The 24,173-nt window shown below is 36.5% G+C and overlaps 1 protein-coding gene across 1 annotated transcript in view; it reads right to left on the bottom strand.

Moving 5' to 3' along the window:
• The window catches only part of LOC137410410 (leucine-rich repeat protein lrrA-like), a 166,571-nt gene extending 143,104 nt beyond the window's left edge, over positions 1–23,467 (bottom strand). Inside the window, exons 1-3 of the mRNA XM_068095830.1 lie at positions 23,463–23,467; positions 23,105–23,245; positions 19,039–19,179 (exon numbers count right to left, since the gene is read on the bottom strand). Of these exons, the coding sequence (XP_067951931.1) occupies positions 19,039–19,179; positions 23,105–23,245; positions 23,463–23,467 (287 nt within the window). The remainder of the gene's footprint in view (positions 1–19,038; positions 19,180–23,104; positions 23,246–23,462) is intronic.
• Between the last annotated feature and the right edge of the window lie 706 nt (positions 23,468–24,173).

The raw sequence follows: 24,173 nt of genomic DNA, 5'->3' as shown, positions 1-24,173 counted from the left end.
TTTATAATAATTGTACACATACTTATTCTCTGTATTTTATTAACACTCTTGATGGACTTTTACTACACTTTATAATAATTGTACACATACTTATTCTCTGTACTTTTTTACCACACCTGATGATCTCTTACAGCACTTTATAATAATTGTACATATACTTATTCTCAGTACTTTATTAACACTCTTGATGATCTCTTACAGCACTTTATAATAATTGTACATATACTTATTCTCAGTACTTTATTAACACTCTTGATGATCTCTTACGGCACTTTATAATAATTGTACACATACTTATTCTCAGTACTTTATTAACACTCTTAATGATCTCTTACAGTACTTTATAATAATTGTACATATACTTATTCTCTGTACTTTATTAACCCTCTTGAAGATCTCTTACAGCACTTTATAATAATTGTACACATACTTATTCTCAGTACTTTATTAACACTCCTGATGATCTCTTAATACACTTTATAATAATTGTACATATACTTATTCTCTGTACTTTATTAACACTCTTGATGATCTCTTACAGTACTTTATAATAATTGTACATATACTTATTCTCTGTACTTTATTAACACTCCTGATGATCTCTTACAGCACTTTATAATAATTGTACATATACTTATTCTCTGTACTTTATTAACACTCTTGATGATCTTTTACAGCACTTTATAATAATTGTACACATACTTATTCTCTGTACTTTATTAACACTCTTGATGGTCTTTTACTACACTTTATAATAATTGTACACATACTTATTCTCTGTACTTTTTTACCACACCTGATGATCTCTTACAGCACTTTAGAATAATTGTACACATACTTATTCTCTGTACTTTATTAACACTCTTGATGATCTTTTACTACACTTTATAATAATTGTACACATACTTATTCTCTGTATTTTATTAACACTCTTGATGGACTTTTACTACACTTTATAATAATTGTACACATACTTATTCTCTGTACTTTTTTACCACACCTGATGATCTCTTACAGCACTTTATAATAATTGTACATATACTTATTCTCAGTACATTATTAACACTCTTGATGATCTCTTACAGCACTTTATAATAATTGTACATATACTTATTCTCAGTACTTTATTAACACTCTTGATGATCTCTTACAGCACTTTATAATAATTGTACACATACTTATTCTCAGTACTTTATTAACACTCCTAATGATCTCTTACAGTACTTTATAATAATTGTACATATACTTATTCTCAGTACTTTATTAACACTCCTGATGATCTCTTAATACACTTTATAATAATTGTACGTATACTTATTCTCTGTACTTTATTAACACTCTTGATGATCTCTTACTACACTTTATAATAATTGTACATATACTTATTCTCAGTACTTTATTGACACTCCTGATGATCTCTTACAGCACTTTATAATAATTGTACATATACTTATTCTCAGTACTTTATTAACACTCTTGATGATCTCTTACAGTACTTTATAATAATTGTACATATACTTATTCTCTGTACTTTATTAACACTCCTGATGATCTCTTACAGCACTTTATAATAATTGTACATATACTTATTCTCTGTACTTTATTAACACTCTTGATGATCTCTTAATACACTTTATAATAATTGTACATATACTTAATATCTGTACTTTATTAACACTCTTGATGAACTCTTACAGAACTTTATAATAATTGTACATATACTTATTCTCAGTACTTTATTAACACTCCTGATGATCTCTTAATACACTTTATAATAATTGTACATATACTTATTCTCTGTACTTTATTAACACTCTTGATGATCTCTTACTACACTTTATAATAATTGTACATATACTTATTCTCAGTACTTTATTGACACTCCTGATGATCTCTTACAGCACTTTATAATAATTGTACATATACTTATTCTCAGTACTTTATTAACACTCTTGATGATCTCTTACAGTACTTTATAATAATTGTACATATACTTATTCTCTGTACTTTAATAACACTCCTGATGATCTCTTACTACACTTTATAATAATTGTACATATACTTATTCTCTGTACTTTATTAACAATCCTGATGATCTCTGACAGCACTTTATAATAATTGTACATATACTTATTCTCTGTACTTTATTAACACTCTTGATGATCTCTTACAGCACTTTATAATAATTGTACATATACTTATTCTCTGTACTTTATTAATACTCCTGATGTTCTCTTACAACACTTTATAATAATTGTACACATACTTATTCTCAGTACTTTATTAACACTCCTGATGATCTTTTACAGCACTTTAGAATAATTGTACACATACTTATTCTCTGTACTTTATTAACACTCTTGATGATCTCTTACTACACTTTATAATAATTGTACACATACTTATTCTCTGTATTTTATTAACACTCTTGATGGTCTTTTACTACACTTTATAATAATTGTACACATACTTATTATCTGTACTTTTTTACCACACCTGATGATCTCTTACAGCACTTTATAATAATTGTACATATACCTACTCTCAGTACTTTATTAACACTCTTGATGATCTCTTACAGCACTTTATAATATTTGTACATATACTTATTCTCTGTACTTTATTAACACTCTTGATGAACTCTTACAGAACTTTATAATAATTGTACATATACTTATTATCTGTACTTTAATAACACTCCTGATGATCCCTTACTACACTTTATAATAATTGTACATATACTTGTTCTCTGTACTTTATTAACAATCCTGATGATCTCTGACAGCACTTTATAATAATTGTACATATACTTATTCTCTGTACTTTATTAACACTCTTGATGATCTCTTACAGCACTTTATAATAATTGTACATATACTTATTCTCTGTACTTTATTAATACTCCTGATGTTCTCTTACAGCACTTTATAATAATTGTACACATACTTATTCTCAGTACTTTATTAACACTCCTGATGATCTTTTACAGCACTTTAAAATAATTGTACACATACTTATTCTCTGTACTTTATTAACACTCTTGATGATCTCTTACTACACTTTATAATAATTGTACACATACTTATTCTCTGTATTTTATTAACACTCTTGATGGTCTTTTACTACACTTTATAATAATTGTACACATACTTATTCTCTGTACTTTTTTACCACACCTGATGATCTCTTACAGCACTTTATAATAATTGTACATATACTTATTCTCAGTACTTTATTAACACTCTTGATGATCTCTTACAGCACTTTATAATAATTGCAAAACTAGGATTGTGCTAGGCCATGTTGATATACAAGTGAGCAATGATTATAAATGTATATATATTAATAAAATGTGAGTAAGATAAAAGCTAGGGTTGTGCTAGTCCATGCTAATGTACAAGTGAACAGTGATTATAAATGTATATATAATAATAAAATGTGAGTAAGATAAAAGCTACTCAAGATAGAATAAACAAAGCTAGGATTGTGCTAGTCCGTGTTAATATACAAGTGAGCAGTGATTATAAATGTATATATAATAATAAAATGTGAGTAAGATAAAAGTTACTGAAGATACAATAAACAGAGCTAGGATTGTGCTAGTCTATGTTAATATACAAGTGAGCAGCGAATATAAATGAATATATAATAATAAAACGTGAGTAAGATAAAAGATACTGAAGATACAATAAACAAAGCTAGGATTGTGCTAGACCCTGTTGATGTACAAGTGAGCAATGATTATAAATGTATATATAATAAAATGTGAGTAAGATAAAAGCTACTGAAGATACAATAAACAAAGTTAGGATTGTGCTAGGCCATGTTAATATACAAGTGAGCAGTGATTATAAATGTATATATAATAATAAAATGTGAGTAAGATAAAATCTACTAAAGATACAATAAGCAAAACTAGGATTGTGCTAGACCATGCTGATATACAAGTGAGCAATGATTATAAATGTATATATAATAATAAAATGTGAGTAAGATAAAAGTTACTGAAGACACAATAAACAGAGCTAGGATTGAGCTAGTCTATGTTAATATACAAGTGAGCAGCGAATATAAATGAATATATAATAATAAAACGTGAGTAAGATAAAAGCTACTGAAGATACAATAAACAAAGCTAGGATTGTGCTAGACCATGTTGATGTACAAGTGAGCAATGATTATAAATGTATATATAATAATAAAATGTGAGTGAGATAAAAGCTACTGAAGATACAATAAACAAAGCTAGGATTGTGCTAGTCCATGTTGATATACAAGTGAGCAGTGATTATAAATGTATATATAATATTAAAATGTGAGTAAGATAAAAACTACTAAAGATACAATAAGCAAAACTAGGATTGTGCTAGGCCATGTTGATATACAAGTGAGCAATGATTATAAATGTATATATAATAATAAAATGTGAGTAAGATAAAAGCTAGGGTTGTGCTAGTCCATGTTAATGTACAAGTGAGCAGTGATTATAAATGTATAAATAATAATAAAATGTGAGTAAGATAAAAGCTACTCAAGATAGAATAAACAAAGCTAGGATTGTGCTAGTCCGTGTTAATATACAAGTGAGCAGTGATTATAAATGTATATATAATAATAAAATGTGAGTAAGATAAAAGTTACTGAAGATACAATAAACAGAGCTAGGATTGTGCTAGTCTATGTTAATATACAAGTGAGCAGCGAATATAAATGAATATATAATAATAAAACGTGAGTGAGATAAAAGATACTGAAGATACAATAAACAAAGCTAGGATTGTGCTAGACCCTGTTGATGTACAAGTGAGCAATGATTATAAATGTATATATAATAAAATGTGAGTAAGATAAAAGCTACTGAAGATACAATAAACAAAGTTAGGATTGTGCTAGGCCATGTTAATATACAAGTGAGCAGTGATTATAAATGTATATATTATAATAAAATGTGAGTAAGATAAAATCTACTAAAGATACAATAAGCAAAACTAGGATTGTGCTAGGCCATGCTGATATACAAGTGAGCAATGATTATAAATGTATATATAATAATAAAATGTGAGTAAGATAAAAGCTACTGAAGATACAATCAAAGCTAGGATTGTACTAGTCTATAGAACAATTTTTATCGAATGAAGGAATATATATTTTTAACACACACTATTCTTATCAACCAGGAGAACACTGGATAGGAGTTATTCGAACAAAATCCGAAATTAATTATTTCGATTCAACAGCACGAGATCCTTCAACATATCCAGATGTCGCTCAAATCTTAAAACTTTCTGGAATAAAGTTAATTAAATGGAATGATGTTCTACTCCAAGGTTTTCTTTCAACAACATGTGGAGATTACTGTCTTCTCTTTGCAATATTTTGGAGCAGAGGATGTTCAATAGAAGATTTTCTAACAGTTATGCTAAAAATTTCTGAAAAAGATACACGAGATCATGTAGTTCGAAAAACTATACTAGATAGATATGATTGGAATGGAAAAATTAGTAAAAGTCTTAATAACGAAGAAAATGAAGGTATTGACAATGTACATATTCAAGGAACTTCCCAAATTGTTAAATTACTAGAAGAACTGACATAAAATTTTTTTCTATATTTTACAATTGAATATACATATATACTTTATATCGAAATAAACTTGGTAAAAAATACAACCGAATGTTATTTACCTTTTTTGTTGAATATGTGTGTAGTTAATGCTGTAGAACGTATATTATGAATAACGAACAATAGTACATGTGAATAAGGAATACAATACAAGAGCATTAGAAAAACGTGTAACGCATCCTCGAGGATAAAAACAGAACTGTGTGCGCATGCACTAACCGGAAACGGCAAAGCCAATGATTCAATAACGTAACATTTTTGATATAAGTTTTATATATTGATATACTCACGCTGAGTTGGAGTTATCCTCAAAATAATCCACATATTAATCCATGTCTGCCTCTTTACTAGTTCATCATCTTCATCTATTTACTGGTCGAGAGGCTGTTATGGAATGGTTAAGCCAAACCAAACAGGAGAATTCCATAGGTAAACCTAGGAAAACAATCAAGTCGAATGCCAAGGCGCTTGTCCACACAACAGCCCCTGAAAACAGCGACACTCAACGAACTTAATCGCGAGTAGCCGGCTAACAGAATTCTAGCTGAAGCATACAAGCCTTATGGTATCAACACTCGATCGACCCAAATTCTCAAATATAAGTAGGTATCAAGAGATGGTTAATGAGGCAGAATATTCCATCAGATTATGCAACGCTTATATAGTGAATTGAAGAATGATGGGTGTGTCCAAAGGAATTAATGAAGCGAAAATAGTAAACAGATTTTCGCGAAAGTGAATTTCGCGAATATGGATTTCGCGAAATTGGATTTCGCGAAATTACACATATATATTATATAGTCAACTTTCGCGAAATTGAATTTCGCGAAATTGGATTTCGCGAAATTGGATTTCGCGAAATTTCACATATATATTATATAGTCAACTTTCGCGAAATTGAATTTCGCGAAAGTGAATTTCGCGAAAACTGTTTATATATATCATTAGATCACAAAATTATTGAACCGCGATAACACTTCTACTTGTTATAAAACCTTCGAGCGAATATGCCTTTTCAATTCAGTTCATAATTTCACAATGAGTACCAGAGACAACAGAAAAAGGAAATTTCAAGAACGATTACATTGTGTAGATAAATGTGTGAAGCGATGGGGTTACTGCTCTCATGGAATGGAAATAAGCGTTCGGAAGCGAAAAGCTTGTCGATTTCTCTTACGTGAAAAGTTCTATCAAGATCTCAACGAAAGATTACGGTTTACAGTAAGTACTACAAATTCAATCTAGATGTTATGTAGGAATGATACAATGAATCTTCTCTTCTGAGTAGTAACTATGTGTTCTAGGCTGATTGTATTCATTGCAATTGCAAACTCCAATATCTTAGCAAAGTGTATGTTATATCCCTACTCAGATTAAAACAGATTATTTTAACTGAATATCCTCCTCTGTCTGTGTGTCCTAGTCTGACTATGTGATGTAACATATTTGTTTTTCTTATTGTCTGTATGTCCTACTCTAGCTGATTGCATATCCTATTCTGTCTGCATTACATCTTGCATATCATTCTATGATTCGATGACTAATGCAATTGAAATTTACAATTTAAGTTGGAGTCCATTGTGAATGTAGAGTCTACTATCTCAGCAAGGATATAGTAAACCATCCTGACTGTAATCATTGCAATTGCAGGCTCCCGTATCTCAACAGGAAGATTCCATTCAGAAAAAGGATGGATCTTCTTCTTCTTCAGTAAGTATTACATTATATTTGATTTTTAGTTTGAATGAATGATCTAATCTGATTGTATGTCTTACTTTTACTATATCTCACTAAAAATAATGTATGTTTTGATTGTAGACAGTTCATTCTCATTCGACAATGAAAGAAGAAGAAGAAAATTGGGATTGAATGAAATTCAATAGTCTTTTTTATATTATGTTTTAGCATTTTTATATACAAAACTTTTATTCAATAACATATCCATTGATAGTAAGTTTAAATCCCTATGATATATCATCAAATAAACTATATAAAATTTAATCATAATATCATTTCCTTAACTCATTACTGTCTTGATATACAGAGTTTATAATCTTTGTTTTAATTTCTCTCTGAATTCCTTCAGATTGCATGCTCCGTCAATTCTGAAAAGTTTTAATCCTGATGAAGACTTAGAGGCGATAGATAATTTCAGAATTTATGAAGTTTACAATCAAAATGAATATTCGTTCGCAGACACATCATTCTCATTCGGGATCGGAAAAAAGAAAATACATACAAGCTCCGACGATCTCGAAATCCATCCGCCACCGTCCGTCAACCCGTCGCCACCGAGCTCTCCGTCAATCCCCGAAACGGCACGGAAGAGCGACCTCTACCGGACGCCAACGAAATCCGATAATCCCAAATACAACCGCGAATCGTCTCGCGGCCCGACTCACCACTCGGCCACCGACACCACCACCGCGACGTCACCAACCAACTCACACCATTACTCACTCGCACCACGAATCACACAGATCGCCATGACTCACACCATGACTCAACACCGCCTAGCTCCGCCCCCCAACTGTCAATCAAACAGATCCTGATGTGATGTCACTTCCAGCTCCCTAAGCTCCGCCTATTATGTGTAGATCTGCTCTCACTATACTACTGCCGCTACTTTTTTCTGACGTTTTGTGAGCCATGTGGCTTATATAAGGGTGCGGCTGTTCTGTGGTTTGTACTTCACCGCTAAGGCGCAATATTGGGAATATCCGGTTAGTACACACCTCTACTATGGACAATAAATACTGATATGTTATTATTGTATCTTTGGGAGTTGGCTGCTCGATATATCGAGTTACCGATAACTCCCGAACACTGGTGATACAATCAACTACCTACCGAAATAAAATAACTATTGACCTATCATGTGATTTCAGGTTAGCGTGCTTCTTTACAGTGCCCAACGACACTGTTCCATTTTAAACAGCAAAGTTGCTGCCGCGTTAAAAACACAGTCCTGAGTTCTGAAGCCTATACAAAGGTGCCTATACAGCAATACAAATGTACTTATCATTAAATAAAATAAATGAATTAGTAGTTATTTACATGCAATTAATATTTACTGCCAACGTGTACCGAGAAGGTCACGTAAACGTTTGTTTCTTGCAGCCATTGAAAAAACGCAATTCTCACATACTAAATTTCCACATAAAAAATGTAAGTGCTTCTTATTCAATGTTGTGTTGTCTATAAATTGCCACACTTTCAGTATATAACCCTTTCACTTGCGTCCATGTACAAATTTAGCTATCAGCCTACTGCCAGCCATTTTGCTGATATTGCTTTTGATATGTATACAATATTTTCAATTTCAGACTCCATTTAGATTGTTTGATTTGGTTATATATTTCATTTTGCCAACATGTTAACAAGCGCTGCTAAGCAAAAAATTTGTTGTAGATATACTTTGTGCATTGATAAAGCGATGTGAAGTTACAAAGCAAATCAATCATCTACAATGTTCCTCATTCTTACAAAACCATTACTTTTATCGCCATCAGAGTCAGTGCTGCTATTGCTATTTCAATTATCTGTGTAATCACAAAAATCTGAATCGGCTATAATGTCATCAGCATAAGTAGCTATTTGTTTTCTAACTCGTATGCATTTTCAAAACTTACACAGAAATTGGTTGTATTTAACCACCTCAGGTACAATTGCATAATCCAATTTTGCGTTCAGGTACAATAAAGTCATGGTGATCTACAAATTATGACATGGGTCAACAAAATGTCATTTTAACCATAGAAGCACTCACATTTTTACATAAAACACCTATAATTTATAGGAAAGCTGAGAAAATTCTGGATCTGATCATATCATCTTTATTGCAAAAATTAAAAAGAATAAATATTGAAAGTAGCATGAAATAGCGGTTTTATTGAAATTTGTGTTCTACGAACATATTTGACTAATAAGGGTAGCATATGAATGTATAAAAGTATATATAATAACAAGCAATTAAAACATTATACTGTGTATAAAATGCAATCTACAGTTTCTTCCATAGCTGTTAACTTATTTTCGTCACCGCTCCACTGAAATCTGCCATTTCTATTGCTGAATTGAAGCCTATACGCATCCACTACTAGCTACTACGCATTGTTTTTAACTGATCGCAATGTTGAAATTTGTACGCAAATTACTTGAATTTGTTTTATTTGACCATAGCTGTTTAACCAGTCCAATGTCTGCAAACATGTCTGAAGTTCATGTTTAGCTTTGTACATAGATAGAGTGTAACATTAGGCAGGCTCTAAATATTGATGAGTAACGCAACTACGCAAAGCTTAAAAACTGTTTGATGAACTTTAAAGGAATATACTTGAAGCCGCTATAGCAGCACATGCACCCGAAGTGGTTAAATTGGAAATGTTCAAATAAAGACTTAAAATTAAATTTTAGGCTAATTTTCCAGAGAATTTTTTGGACAACACTGTCACTATCATAAAAGTCTTAAAGATCGTTAGCTATGTTATCAACGAATAATAAAATTCAGTTACTAGCAATTGCTTGGAAAGTCAAAAAAATTTGTCTACGGTGGTAAACTATAGAAAACGCATGAATGAATATATTTCAGTGAAAGGATTGAAAACGTTGGATTTGCCACTGTTTGTGATAGTAAACATGTTCATTTCCTTCTGCAGTGAAGTTACTTTTACTTTTTTTCAGCTACGAGTACTACAGAACTACAGCTACTACAGAACTTGCACGGGCCTCCGAGTGTTGCGATAAGCAATGGTGAAAAGAAAGCGAGCAGCGTATATTACAAAAAATCATACCATTTCATTCTTTTTTAGAAACGCTTGAAGCAGTACAATGCTTCCCAAAAAGCTTACTGCCCAAACGCAAGAACAGATTGATTCTCGTAGAGAAAGAAATCGAACTCGCAAAGCAGCAGCTAAACAAGCAGAAACTGCAGAGCAAACGCAGCTATGCCCACAACAAAACAGAACATCCACAACAGCTGCTAGAAGTGCAGAAACTGCAGAGCAAACACAGCTATGCCCACAATTAAGCAGAATAGCAGCAGCTAAAAGAGCAGGAACTGCTAAACTAACACAGATACATCAAGAGCAGGGCAGAATAGATGCTGCAGCTGCTAGAAGTAGAAGACTGCTGAGCCGACCCAGCAACGACTCAAACGGCTCAGAGCAGCCGCTACATTGGCCAGACGTGCAGAAACCTCCGAGCAGATGCAGCGCCGACAAGAACATGATGCACTAGCTACAACAGCTGTTCGGCGAGCTGAATTTTCAGAGCAGATGAAACGGTGACCACAGCAAGATGCACTAACTACAGCAGCCGCTACCAGGCGCCGTGTATGGGGACAAAACTTTGCACTTGACTACAGTCCAGCAACACAGTAAAGGGTCGAATTCTTTTACGGGACAAATGTCCAAAAATTTTCCAGATGTATTGCATTATGTTGGAAAGGCAAAAGGCCATACATATAGTTTATATAGTAGATTTTATTGATAATAAATTTTATCAACACAACCACATTACTGCTGCACAGCCTGTATATACCATGTCAAAACACAGGCTATAGACAAAGAGTCGGTGAGTCATGATAGGTGTTTTAGGCATGTAGAAGTCTCAATGCAATAAATGCTGGCAATAGATTAACAGGGCAATAGCAAAATATTTTCTATAATTTCTTAAAATTTGGTAAACTTTTCAATGCTGGCAGTTTTATGAACTTCAATTTGCCTAGCAATGTCAATTTCATTATCAGTTATGTGTACAAAATTAGGACAATTCCAATTAAAGGGGTTCTAGACTGATGCATTGTAGACTAGCTGTAAAACACATTGCATATGTCCATTGGTCTCTGTACGACTGCATATGTGTATGCAGTCTGATCAGCACAAAATTTTCAGTAGATTGCATAATTGGAGTTGTTTTACAGTATGAAAGACAACTTTTAATAAAACTATTGCTTTACGCAAATCTGTTTCCGAACACTGGTCATGCAGCTAGTACAATATAAATGAACAATTTTTTAATGACACAATATTCAATAGAAAGAGCATGCACAACATGCAAGATATATAGGAGTATTTATAAAATAAAAAGTCATAGTCCAGCGTCAACCACAATACTTTAATAGTAGAAACGTAGGCAACACATTTAACTATTAATGCAGCAAACTAGTTTCATATTCACAAGTTTCAAATTTTAAAAACTCAAAGCTGAACTAGCAAAAGTTGAGAAAGAAATGTAATACTATCTCAAACCTACCTGAGTGGCGATTTGGTGAAATTGCAATTACGCAAGCAAAGTTGTTGTAGTGAGTCTAGACTTTCAATGGCAAAAGGACTAATTGAATCAATGTTGCTGTAAGAGAAGTTCAGCACCTTCAAATTTGGCAGTGAAGCAAGTCTGAAACAGACGGGCAAGAATAATCAAATCGAGCCAGACCGCCACATCTAGAGTCGATTGTTGCATGTTGAGTAATGTATTCCAAAAAGAATATTGCAATGTATTATGTTAGTTATTATTCTGGAAATGAAGGTTTTGTGGAAGGCATCAATTATGGCAGAGGTAGTGAGAATTAGTCTAAGTAAAACTAGGTACAATCAGAAATTAGTTACCTAACCCGTCTAACTGACTGCCCTTTTATTTGAACCCAACTTCTGTTTGACAGCAACTTTGACATTTTTGGATGGTTACGAGCCCACAATAACAAATGATTAGTAGAAAAATTTCCACAAAATCATAGCGATAATATTTCTTTTACATCAATAACAATTACCTCTTTCATTGCTTCTGTTTGCATCAAAGTCTATTTTCCAACTTAAATTTGGGTTTTTTTTGTTAAAATCTTAGATGAATCAGCATGAAAACTGTGAGTTATTAGTCACGTGGTGCCCGCCGATAGCTCGGAAGGGTTCGTGGGCATGCGCCACCGGACGAGAGAAAACGGCCATGTTGTCATTGGGAATCCAAGCTCCGTTCGCGTAGCTTGTGACTCTGTGCTGTCGTAGCGAAAAAGGATTGTTAAGAGTCCTTCTGAGTCTTGGTGACTCGTGAGTAACCCTACTGGTGTAGTCTGGCACTACGGTGTTTTCTGGTAAAACGTGTAGGTGGAGTAAGGGTGACATAAGGGGAGGTTTTGGAGTGTCACGGCTGGCAGTCTGGTACTGCGTTATTTTACTTAGTAACTTACAAGCTATTTCGGCTTATATATTTGTATTTACTTTGCCTTGTTGTTAGGTGGTGCCACTCAGCTGGGCTGAGGTGAGCACGAGCGGGCCATGAGCGCGCCCGGGAGCAGCCAAAAGGCTGAGCCATCTACCGATGGCGAAGGTGGTCAGCCACCCGAGGGCGCCGCGGGCGCTGTAACAGTGCCGCTGGTTTTAGATGCCGCTTTTTTAGCGAATCTGATGAACCAGGCACGAGGGCCTATTTTAGAAAGGCTGAGCCGGCAGATGCAGCCATTTGCCGGTGATGGTGCGGTTGAGGTAACCGCATGGCTCTCGCAGTACGAGCGACTGTGTGAGTTGGAGCACATTGCTCCGTGCACGCTGATTGCGTACATGCTCGATGGCACTGCTGCCAGAGTGCATGGGCGCATGAGGGTGGGCGACGCATCCCAGTGGGATGTCGTGAAGGCAGTTTTGACTGCCGAGTACGCCATGCCTCGACAGGAGGCATGGCGTCGCTTTGTCAGCTGTCGACTCGAATCCGGGGAGACAGTTGACGTGTACCTGGACCGCTTGGAGCGGCTCGGCGGTAGACTGGGGGTGACGCTGGAGGACCTGGTTTTTAGGACCAAGTTTTATGAAGGGCTGCCCGAGTCAGTCTACGAGTGGGCAGTTACGCACGATCAGGCGTATACTGCTGACTTTGGTTCAGTGCTGAACCGAGTGAGGGGAAGGTTGGTTTCCCGGAGAGCTGTTGAGGGTCGCCCCTCAACAATTAGCTTAGCGGCCAGTTCTGGTAACCGGCCGGCGACTGCTTCTGGCAAGCAGTTGGGGGCTGCTTCTAGCAAGCAGCCGGGAAGCAAAGACAGTTGCTTTCGATGTGGGGGTCCACACCGGGTGAAGGACTGCCCACGTATTAAGCGGCCTTCGTCTGGTACGGGGGCGAAAAAGACCTCTTCTGGCAAGAGGGTCGGGTGTTTCCGGTGCGGCAGCACGGATCACTTTGTACGGGATTGTCCTGTACGGCCACCGCCTGGGGCGGCGGCAGGGCTCACGGAGGATGAGCCGGGTTTTCATCAGGAGGATGCAACTCGGGGCGCCGCATCCTCTCATATGGACACCGTGTAAGCCAGGCTTACGAGGGGTCCCATAACATCAGGGGGACCCGAGGTGGTGTTGGCGTGACAGGGGGAGGCTGGAGGTCACATGTAAGCAGTAAGAGTGTACTGCGGGACAGTCCTCGGCTGTCCGGGGCGACTGGCGAGCCTACGACGAGCAGTCGTATGCCGGTCGTTCGAGCAATTCTGAATGGTTGCGGTTTTCAGTGTCTGGTTGACACTGGAAGCGAGAGGACTCTGGTAAGTCCGCAGGTGTTGATAGGCTCAACCCGACTTAGGCCGAGCCACCCGCTGTTGACAGCGGATGGTAAGGCGTCTCATGTGAAGGGTCAGTGTCGGGTGGTCGTCGGTGTACAGGGACACTGTTTCGGTGTTACGGCACTCGTTATGGACAAGCTGTGCAATCTTGGGGTTGACTGCTTGCTGGGTGGCAACGTCATTGACCACATGGGAGGTGTCACTGTCCGTAGAGGAAGTGATGCGAAGTATTCGGTCAGGTGGGGGAAACCCTATCAGAATGGATGCTGTGGAGTACCTGCTGGGCAGGATACTGGGGCTGGCTGCGCATGCGGGGTGGCAAGGGTGGCACCGTTGTCGGGGTTGGGTGGTGATCTGGTGTCACTGCGAGTCGACGACCCCGATTTTGTTGCCACTTTTGCCCAAGGCCGATGGACCGTTAGCCGGCGGTGGTCCGGGGAATCTCCGAAAGGATTGCAGACCCGGGTCGCGAAGTACAAGTGTACTCGGGCACCTAACCTGCATGAGCGGTACTGTGCTGAAATTGAGAGCTGGATCTCAAAAGGTTGGTTGAAAAGGTGGAGTCGGCCCATTGAGGGTATTATCCCCCTTTTGGCTGTGTTCCAACCAACGAAGGACAAAGTGCGACCGGTCATGGACTACCGTGAGCTGAACGCGTTTGTCGAGAGTCACACGGGAGGTGACGCGGTCGCTGTGTGCGGCGAGAAAATCCGGAAGTGGAGACAGTTGCGTGGCAGACTTGGGGTAGTTGACCTCAAGTCCGCGTACCTACAAATCCATGTTTCGGAGGACCTGTGGAAATACCAGGTCGTGAAGTATAAGGGGGTCCCTTATGCGCTGACACGTTTAGGCTTCGGGCTTTCGTGTGCTCCTAGGATCATGACCAAAATCCTAGGCAAGGTTCTTTCGCTCGACGAGCGGGTCCGACGAGGGACTGACCACTATATCGACGATATAGTGGTGCAGGAGTCTGTGCTTGGCGTGGAGGAGCTGAGGAAGCACCTTGCTAAGTATGGACTGGCGACGAAAGAGCCGGAGGGCCTTGATGGCGGTCGGTTGTTGGGCATCTCTCTAAAGGGAAATGCTCGTGGACATTTGCAGATGTCGAGGGGAACTGCACTCTCCGAAATTCATCTTGAGCCAGCTGGGCTGACTAAGAGAGAGCTTTTCTCGTTTTGTGGCCGACTTGTCGGTCATTACCCAGTGGCTGGGTGGTTGCGGCCCTATTGCAGCTTCTTGAAGCGGCTGGGATGCAACGGAGCCTGGGATGCCCCTGTTGAAAAGGAGGTCCGCTCGCTAGCTAGTGAGCTTTACACAAGGGTATGTCAGGAGGACCCTGTTAGGGGTCCGTGGCACGTAAGACCGGACGGTTCGGTCGTTGTGTGGACAGATGCTAGCTCTCTGGGCCTCGGTGTGGCAATCGAGGTTGATGGCAGCATTGTTGAGGATGTGTCGTGGCTGAGGAAGGAGTCAGACCATTCACACATCAATGTTGCCGAATTGGAAGCTGTGGGACGAGGTGTTAACCTGGCTATTGCGTGGGGGTTCAAGACCTTCACCTTGGCGGTTGACTCTCTCACAGTTGTCAATTGGATGTAAAATACAATTGACGGGCGCAATCGTGTTCGCACGAAAGGTGCTGCAGAGATGCTGGTGAAGCGTCGGCTGGGGGTGATCCGTGATACGATCACCGAGTACGGCTTATCGGTCACTATGCGTCTTGTACCTACTGTGGAGAACAAGGCGGATAGGATGACGAGGGTGCCCAAGAAGTGGCTCGGGCATCGTGGGATGAGTGGGGGCGAGGCCGAGAGCATGGCTGCTGCCATCTTCACCGGCGAGACCCTCGGGGATGCTGTGTGGGCGGCTCATTTGCCTCACCATCTGGGTGTCGAGAGAACACTGTACCTTGCTCAGCAAGTACGCAGTGACTTGACACGGGAGCAGGTCAAACGCGAGCTGGCTGGCTGTGAGGCCTGTCAGCGCGTTGACCCGGCTCCGAGAGGTGAGAACCTCGTGGAAACAGGCAGCTTGGCTGTCGAGGGGAACTGGTGCCGGGTGGCCATAGACGTGACTCACTATGGCGGCCAGGTGTTCCTGTCCATGGTTGATTGCGGGCCGTCACGTTTCGCTATCTGGCGCCGCTTGCCAAGTGAGACGGCAGCGCACATCGTGGCTCAGTTACGCACGATCGTAATTGAGCGAGGGCCGTGTGACGAATTGTTAATGGACAATTCCATGGCGTTTAGGTCAGCAACTGTTGCACAGTTCGCTGACGAGTGGGGGATTTCTCTGAGATTTCGTGCCGCTTACGCCCCGAGTGGCAACGGAATCGTTGAGAGGAATCACCGGACAATCAAGAGGATTGCCGAGAGGGGAAGAATTAGCCCCGAGGAGGCGACGTTCTGGTATAATGTCACGCCTCGCAAGGGTACAGATGGGGGTTCGGTACCCTCGAATAATCTGTATCGATACTCATGGCGAGTGCCTTTTGACGCCAATCTACGTGGGTTAGATGAGGTCAGTCAGGGCAAGTTTGCTGTCGGCGATGAGGTGTGGGTGAAACCCTCGACTCCTTCGTGCACTAGGCAGTGGGCACCGGGAGTGATTACCGGAGTCGTTTCAAAGCACAACGTGTGCGTGGATGGCATGCCAAGGCATGTGAGGGATGTCCGCAAACGGCGGTTTGGCACTGACCGTAGTAGGGAAAACGGCATCCGTGAACTGGCCGAATACGGCCGGCCTAATCTAGATAGATTACGCGGTTCTGCTGCTCCCCCACCGCCTCACCTGCATCCCTGTGAGGTGGCTGAGGTCTCGGAGGGGGATGTGGAGGACGGTCCTCAGACTGCTGAAGATGAAGTTCAAAACATGGATGGTGAGCGTCAGACTGCTGGGGTTCCGTCCGGGGATTTAGATCCTGATGAACCTGAGCTTCAACCGTTAATGCTCAGGCGGTCGCAGTAAGAGCGACGGCGTCCCCAGTATTTGGATGACTATGAGGGATAGCTGGTAGCTTCTTAAAAGCTGGGGGAAATGTGAGTTATTAGTCACGTGGTGCCCGCCGATAGCTCGGAAGGGTTCGTGGGCATGCGCCACCGGACGAGAGAAAACGGCCATGTTGTCATTGGGAATCCAAGCTCCGTTCGCGTAGCTTGTGACTCTGTGCTGTCGTAGCGAAAAAGGATTGTTAAGAGTCCTTCTGAGTCTTGGTGACTCGTGAGTAACCCTACTGGTGTATTCTGGCACTACGGTGTTTTCTGGTAAAACGTGTTGGTGGAGTAAGGGTGACATAAGGGGAGGTTTTGGAGTGTCACGGCTGGCAGTCTGGTACTGCGTTATTTTACTTAGTAACTTACAAAAACAATTAACAATTGTATAAGAATAAGAATATTTTATGGTTCAACGCAGTCTTGATACTCAAACTTTGGTGAAAAACAGTTTATATTTACGATGAATGACTATTTTTAGGAGTTTATCATTGTTTGTGCAAATATAATAAATACTTATTATTTAATAATCAAATAGGATTAATAAATTGGCTTAAAGGCGAAGTTTAAAACTAAGTTAATCATTTCGAAAACATTAAAGAGGAGAGATAACATTATATTTGGTTATCGGAAAGCTGTGAGCTTTTTTTAAGACATGTAGGTTGCGATCTCAAAAACCATAGTTAACCCGCCAGTCACAGAGTTATCTGTCTTTAAAGCTGCACTAACTGAATTTATAACATTGGTAGCATGTTTTGCAACACGTGCGTCTAGACCAACCAAAGAGTGATATTTTTTTGTAATCTTAAGTCAGTAAAACCATTAGAAGTCTCTATCCCTTAAAATAACCTTTAAAACCAATGCTACCTCTAAACAAGAAATACTGAAAAATAGTGGCCGGTGCAAGCCATCAAATCTTTTTGATGATTTTAAAAATAACTTGGACATTTTACAAACTTTTGATGAGTACTTTAGTATTCTAATTAAATTCAAAAACAGTGGGAGTAAAGGGAGTGATGATAATATTTTTCTAAAGATTTTTGAAAATGGTTATAATATTTAATGGTTAGATTAGTTATTTGGTTTTAAAAAATTATTATAAGATATAATTATAAAATAAATTATTCTATCCCACAATATTGCAGTTTATAGTTTTTGATGATGTGTGATATGTTACCATTACTGTTATGTTCTTAAAGATTTTTGTAAAATTTAATTATAGGATAATCATCCTGTTTTATAAGAATTTAAAATATTATTATAAAATTCAATTATAATATTTTTTATTTGAATTTATAAGATCACGTTTATGGTTTTCAATGATGTCCAATATGTTACTGTTATTATTTTTTCTGAAGATTTTGAAGGTGATACTAGCCTGTTCAAAATCGTCAATGCTGTCAAGCCGTTTTTAGAATCTGCAAATTAGAAATAAGTAAAAGTTTGGGCTAGATATACAGCTATTTTCATGACAATCAGCTGAAATTTGTTTAGATATTTTAGTTCAACCTACATTTTTGTATGTAAATACAGAAATCTAGATAATTATTTTATTTCGCTGATACCTTTGATTTAAAGTTAGAGTGATAAATGTTGAATATGCTGATAAAAAATAAAATATATATGAAAAAAGTTGTTAATACCCACTCAACACCGGGACTTTAGCTAGTATCTCCGCAGCACCAGGGTAAGGTTGCAAGAAGTAAAACTGAGACAGAGATATGAGATTAAAATTAACTTTGATTAAGTTTATATCCATTGGTCTTACATTTCAACACTTAATGTCATGCGTTGAAGCAAAGGAGGTATGAATAAAAAAAAATACACGCAAATTTATATAACACATAAAATGCCTTGACAAAATGTTTTGGGATAATATTTCACACTTACCTGAGTGACAATTTGGTCAGGTTGCAACTACGCATGTCAAGTTTTTCTAGTGAAACCAGATTTTCAAGCACAACAGAACTATCCAAATCCATTTTACTTGAAATGAGATCTAGCTCTTTCAGCTTGGTCAACGAAGCAATTCTGTAACAAATATTTGAAGATGATCATTGTTTTTTGACTGAAATTCAAATCAAGCTGAGTTGAACTTAGCATTTAAAGTTGAATGTACCATAGCAAACCAATACATTTACAAGGCTACAATGATATATGTTCTTAACTTCAGCCGTTAAAAAGTCTAACCATATTTATATTTCAGCTATTTATACATTGGAAGCCAATATTTATATTATAGCAAGCATTGAGAATATACAGCAATATAAAGTATATCAATAAGAAAATTTCTAATTGATGAAAATATACTTTGTTGCTAATTTTTCAGCAAGTTGAGACACAAAGGTAAATTCTGCATCTAACAAAATATTAACAAATAAACTAAATGCAAATTAGTTCGTGTAAAATCAGAGCTAATTTAGTTTTTATGTTGTAACGTTTCCTTATTGTTTATCGTTCAAGCCTTTTCATTGCAAAGATTTAACATACTGTTAAACTACAAAAGTTAGATGTGAAGAACCTCTTTTGAGAAGGAATTAGATATTTGCTCAACTTTGCTACCACAAGTTGGGAAATGTGGAGCTGGCCATGAGTGACGGTTTCTGATGATTGCATGAACATACAAACTTTACAACTTCACCAATACATTTAAAAGTGTATCTCTTTGACCTTTGTCTATCTCTTCTACTCAAACTGGGCTAAATCGGTTATTAACAAAGATTCTAACGATTGACAACACATCGGAGGAAATATTTACAAAAACAAAGTAACTAAAATATAAACTATTGAGATCAACTGACGTTGAATATTGTGAGTTAGTTATATCATTTATCAAAACATTAATGATGAGCAATAAAAAATTTGAATAATTAGTAATTACTTGTAATTGTATAGCTCTAAAATATTAGTGAATTGCTCCAAAATAATTCCACTAGTTGCTTTAGCATTTCTTCACTTTTTTTTATAAATTATGTAAAACACTAGTTTAATAATTTCCCAGTGAAATAGTAAAACCACCATCTGCTTAACAAATGTTTTAAGATTTTTGCTTTATTTAACACCACGCGAATACCTAGCATCGCATGGGTAAAATTTTTTTTTGCGCAGACAATATAATTTTAAACAAAGTATGCAAGATTAGCTGGTATAAATTCTAAAAGGATGTGTTTTGTTGGTTTTTGTGTACTGTGTTTATATCTGTGTACTTTATTTATTTTTGTGAAATTCACTCGGTATCAGCTGCAGTGTTTGTTACAGATATTTACTAATAGCAATAGTTTTGAGGGCAATATGAGATGAAGCATATTTCTTCATATATTGGCCCACATTTTTATTCTTGCATCATTTCATGCATAAAACTATTAGCATTTTTTGCGTTAATCCATGAAAGATTGGCAGGTGTAATAATTATGTGCCCAAATTTATCCGGTTATGTTATCAGAGGGAATGTGTAGGATTATGGATAAATTCCAGTCTGCGGAACTCTAGGTAATAAGTTCAAAACTGGTGTGTAGTTTTCAAATCCTAATGCGGTATAACTATAAGCTGATTGGTGGACATAATACAGACATACAGACATACATACTGTGTAACAATTCTATATAATATATATCGTGGCCTTCCACACTTTTAATGGCTTTTGAATGTGTAATGAAACCTCATCAACATATTTTTGGTTGTTTAAACCATTCGCATTGTGTTCTGAACTGCTATGGCTACGTTTAAATTGAAGAACACGCGAGGAAAGCTAATTGTGTTTTGTTAGCCTAAAAGTTTTAAATCAAATGATACTTGATAACAATGCTAAAAATGATTTAAAAAATCCTTCACGTTTTATAAAAATGTGAAAATTTCTTACAGTTTGTTACTGTAGGAACATATTTTTTCTGGTTTCAAGTGGCGGATGATGCAATCATCTTTTTTGTTTCTAAATTGCAAATACTGACATAATCTTTACATTGTCTTATAACTTTATGAAAAGGTAAATAATACACATCCTATTACTTGCATCACAGAATTAGTTAGCGCCAGCTTTTGCATAGCGTCATATTAAATCTGTCATTTCCAACCATCAAAATTATTATCATTAGTCACTGATTATTAAAGTAGTTATCATTTAAAACTACTTAAACATATTATGATGCCTCCTAAAATTTAAATAAAACCCATACCATTTTTATGACTTTAAACACATGTGAAAAAGTGTACAATAGCATCGATTGGTCCACAATATTGTTCTAATAAAGGTTGTTATTATAAAAAAAATAAGTGAAAAAAGCCATTTGAATACGACTAAAAAGGAAAGCGAAATTTTTGATCTAACATCCTGCACAATGTTAGTTTTTTTACCAAAATCCAAATTTCGACAGTGGTCTCATATGGCAGTAAAAATTTTGCTATCGTTATTTTTGTTAGCTAGCTTTAAGAGGTCGAATCAAAAATAAAATTATTTTGTGAGCAAAAGATAGACACTTTGTTTAATATAAGGAATATTAAGCTAAAGATCAAATTAAAGTAATTTTTTGTGGGTCATTGAAGTTGTGATGGGAATACATCTGGAAGTATAACTAGGTTCTATTGTTGTTGATCTACCGATGAAGATTAAATATAAATTCTGAAATGTTGTCAAGTTAAAGTGAAGCAACTTTTGTTTCAGATTAAATATAATTCGCAATCAGTTTAATTTCCAAGCACCGGTTTTACTGTTGTGAACATTGCCAAATCTAGTTTGCCAAGATAGTAATAGGCTTGTTTATATTTATACGAGTTATTGCAATTACCTCACTCCTTCATACTGACAAACCTTGAATAAAATATAAATTTTGACATTTTTAGCATTTTTTAAGAATAAAAATTGTCCTAGAACAGCGGCTTTGCAAAAAGTTAAAATAATTTTTAGTTGTAGTTCTAAAAAGTCAAAGAATAATTTCAATTATTTTTACATCATAATGTACAATGTATTTGGTTAGCCTTTTAAATTAGTATAAATCATTAAATTTACGTTTAAAAAAAACATTTGAACAACTGACATAATTGAACCTAATAAAATCAAGCGTATGGCATATTTTCCTCACTCCAAACTCAACCAAAACATAATTTTACAAGAAAGTTGGATTTTCCTTGCAAATTGCTCTTTTGAAACAGTAGATAGCAAAATAACTGATGTTGAACAAAACTTCAAAAAGGTCTTCCAGCTGAATATGTTTGCAGAACAGTTAGTAGTAACATTGGAAGTATGTAGCTTTTAGTGGCTAAAAGAACACTCCTTGATTTTACTATTAGAGTATGAAACTGATTCGAATCAATCGATCATTTAAAAACACCACAACAATTCAAACTAAATGGGACTGACCAAAATTTTATTTCTTAGGCTCAAAGGCAATACTGTAAAAGATATTACCGGTCTTCTTTTTGGTATAATCTAGAATGTTGCATAAAAAAAGAGAGAGTAAGTATGAATTATCGTTTGTTTTATTCATGAAGGAAATCTCATTAGTCGAGAAGCTTACAACTGCTGCTCTGCTCTCTTATCGAGCACGCTCTTTTTATATACGTTATTGTTACCCGTTCCGAATAATGGAACCGAGTAAGAAAAACCAATAGCAATAAATCTAAATGAAGTCGCTAATGCATTGGCATGGTTTTAATGATACAATAGCAATACAATATAAACGAAGGCAAACACAATAACAATACATTATAAACGAACAATTTTTTAATAATAAAATATTCAATAGAAAGAACAAACACAACATGCAAGATATATGGGAGAATTTATAAAAATAAAAAGTTGTAGTCCAGCGTCAACCACAGTACTTTAATACTAGAAATGTAGGCAACACATTTAACTATTAATCCAGCAAACTAGTTTCATATTCACAAGTCTCAAATTTTAAAAACTCAAAGCTGAACAAGCAGAAGTTGAGAAATAAACGTAATACTATCTCAAACCTACCTGAGTGACGATTTGGTGAAATTGCAACTACGCATGTCAAGTTTCTCTAGTGAATCCAGATTTTCGATGGCAAATGGACTAATTGAATCAATGTTGCTGTAAGAGAAGTTCAGCTCCTTCAAATTTGGCAGTGAAGCAAGTCTGAAACAGACGGGCAAGAATAATCAAATCGAGCCAGACCGCCACATCTAGAGTTGATTGTTGCATGTTGAGTAATGTATTCCAAAAAGAATATTGCAATGTATTATGTTAGTTATTATTCTGCAAATGAAGGTTTTGTGGAAGGCATCAATTATGGCAGAGGTAGTGAGAATTAGTCTAAGTAAAACTAGGTACAATCAGAAATTAGTTACCTAACCTCATCCAACTGAATGCCCTTTTATTTAAACCCAACTTCTGTTTGACAGCAACTTTGACATTTTTGGATGGTTACGAGCCCACTATAGCGAATGATTAGTAAAAAGATTTCCACAACATCATAGTGATAATATTTCTGTTACAACAATAAAAATTACCTCTTTCATCGCTTCTGTTTGTATCAAAGTCTATTTTCCAACTTAAATTTGTGTTTTTTGGTTAATATCTTAAATTAATCATCATGAAAACAATTGACAATTGTATAAGAATAAAAATAGTTTATGGTTCAACACAGTCTTGATATTCCAACTTTGGTGAAAAACAGCTTATATTTACGATGAATGACTATTCTTAGGAGTTGATCATTATTTGTGCAAATATAATAAGTACTGATTATTTAATAATCAAGTAAGATTAATAAATTGGCTTGAAGGCAAAGTTTAAAACTAATTTAATCATCTCGAAAACATTAAAGAGGAGAGATAACATTATATTTGGTTATCGGAAAGCTGTGAGCTTTTTTTAAGACATGTAGGTTGCGATCTCAAAAACCATAGTTAACCCGCCAGTCACAGAGTTATCTGTCTTTAAAGCTGCACTAACTGAATTTATAACATTGGTAGCATGTTTTGCAACACGTGCGTCTAGACCAACCAAAGAGTGATATTTTTTTGTAATCTTAAGTCAGTAAAACCATTAGAAGTCTCTATCC

Source organism: Watersipora subatra, unplaced genomic scaffold (genome assembly GCF_963576615.1).
Source record: "Watersipora subatra unplaced genomic scaffold, tzWatSuba1.1 SCAFFOLD_80, whole genome shotgun sequence".
Taxonomy (NCBI): Eukaryota; Metazoa; Bryozoa; class Gymnolaemata; order Cheilostomatida; family Watersiporidae; genus Watersipora; species Watersipora subatra.
This window is presented reverse-complemented; position numbering and strand designations above follow the sequence as displayed.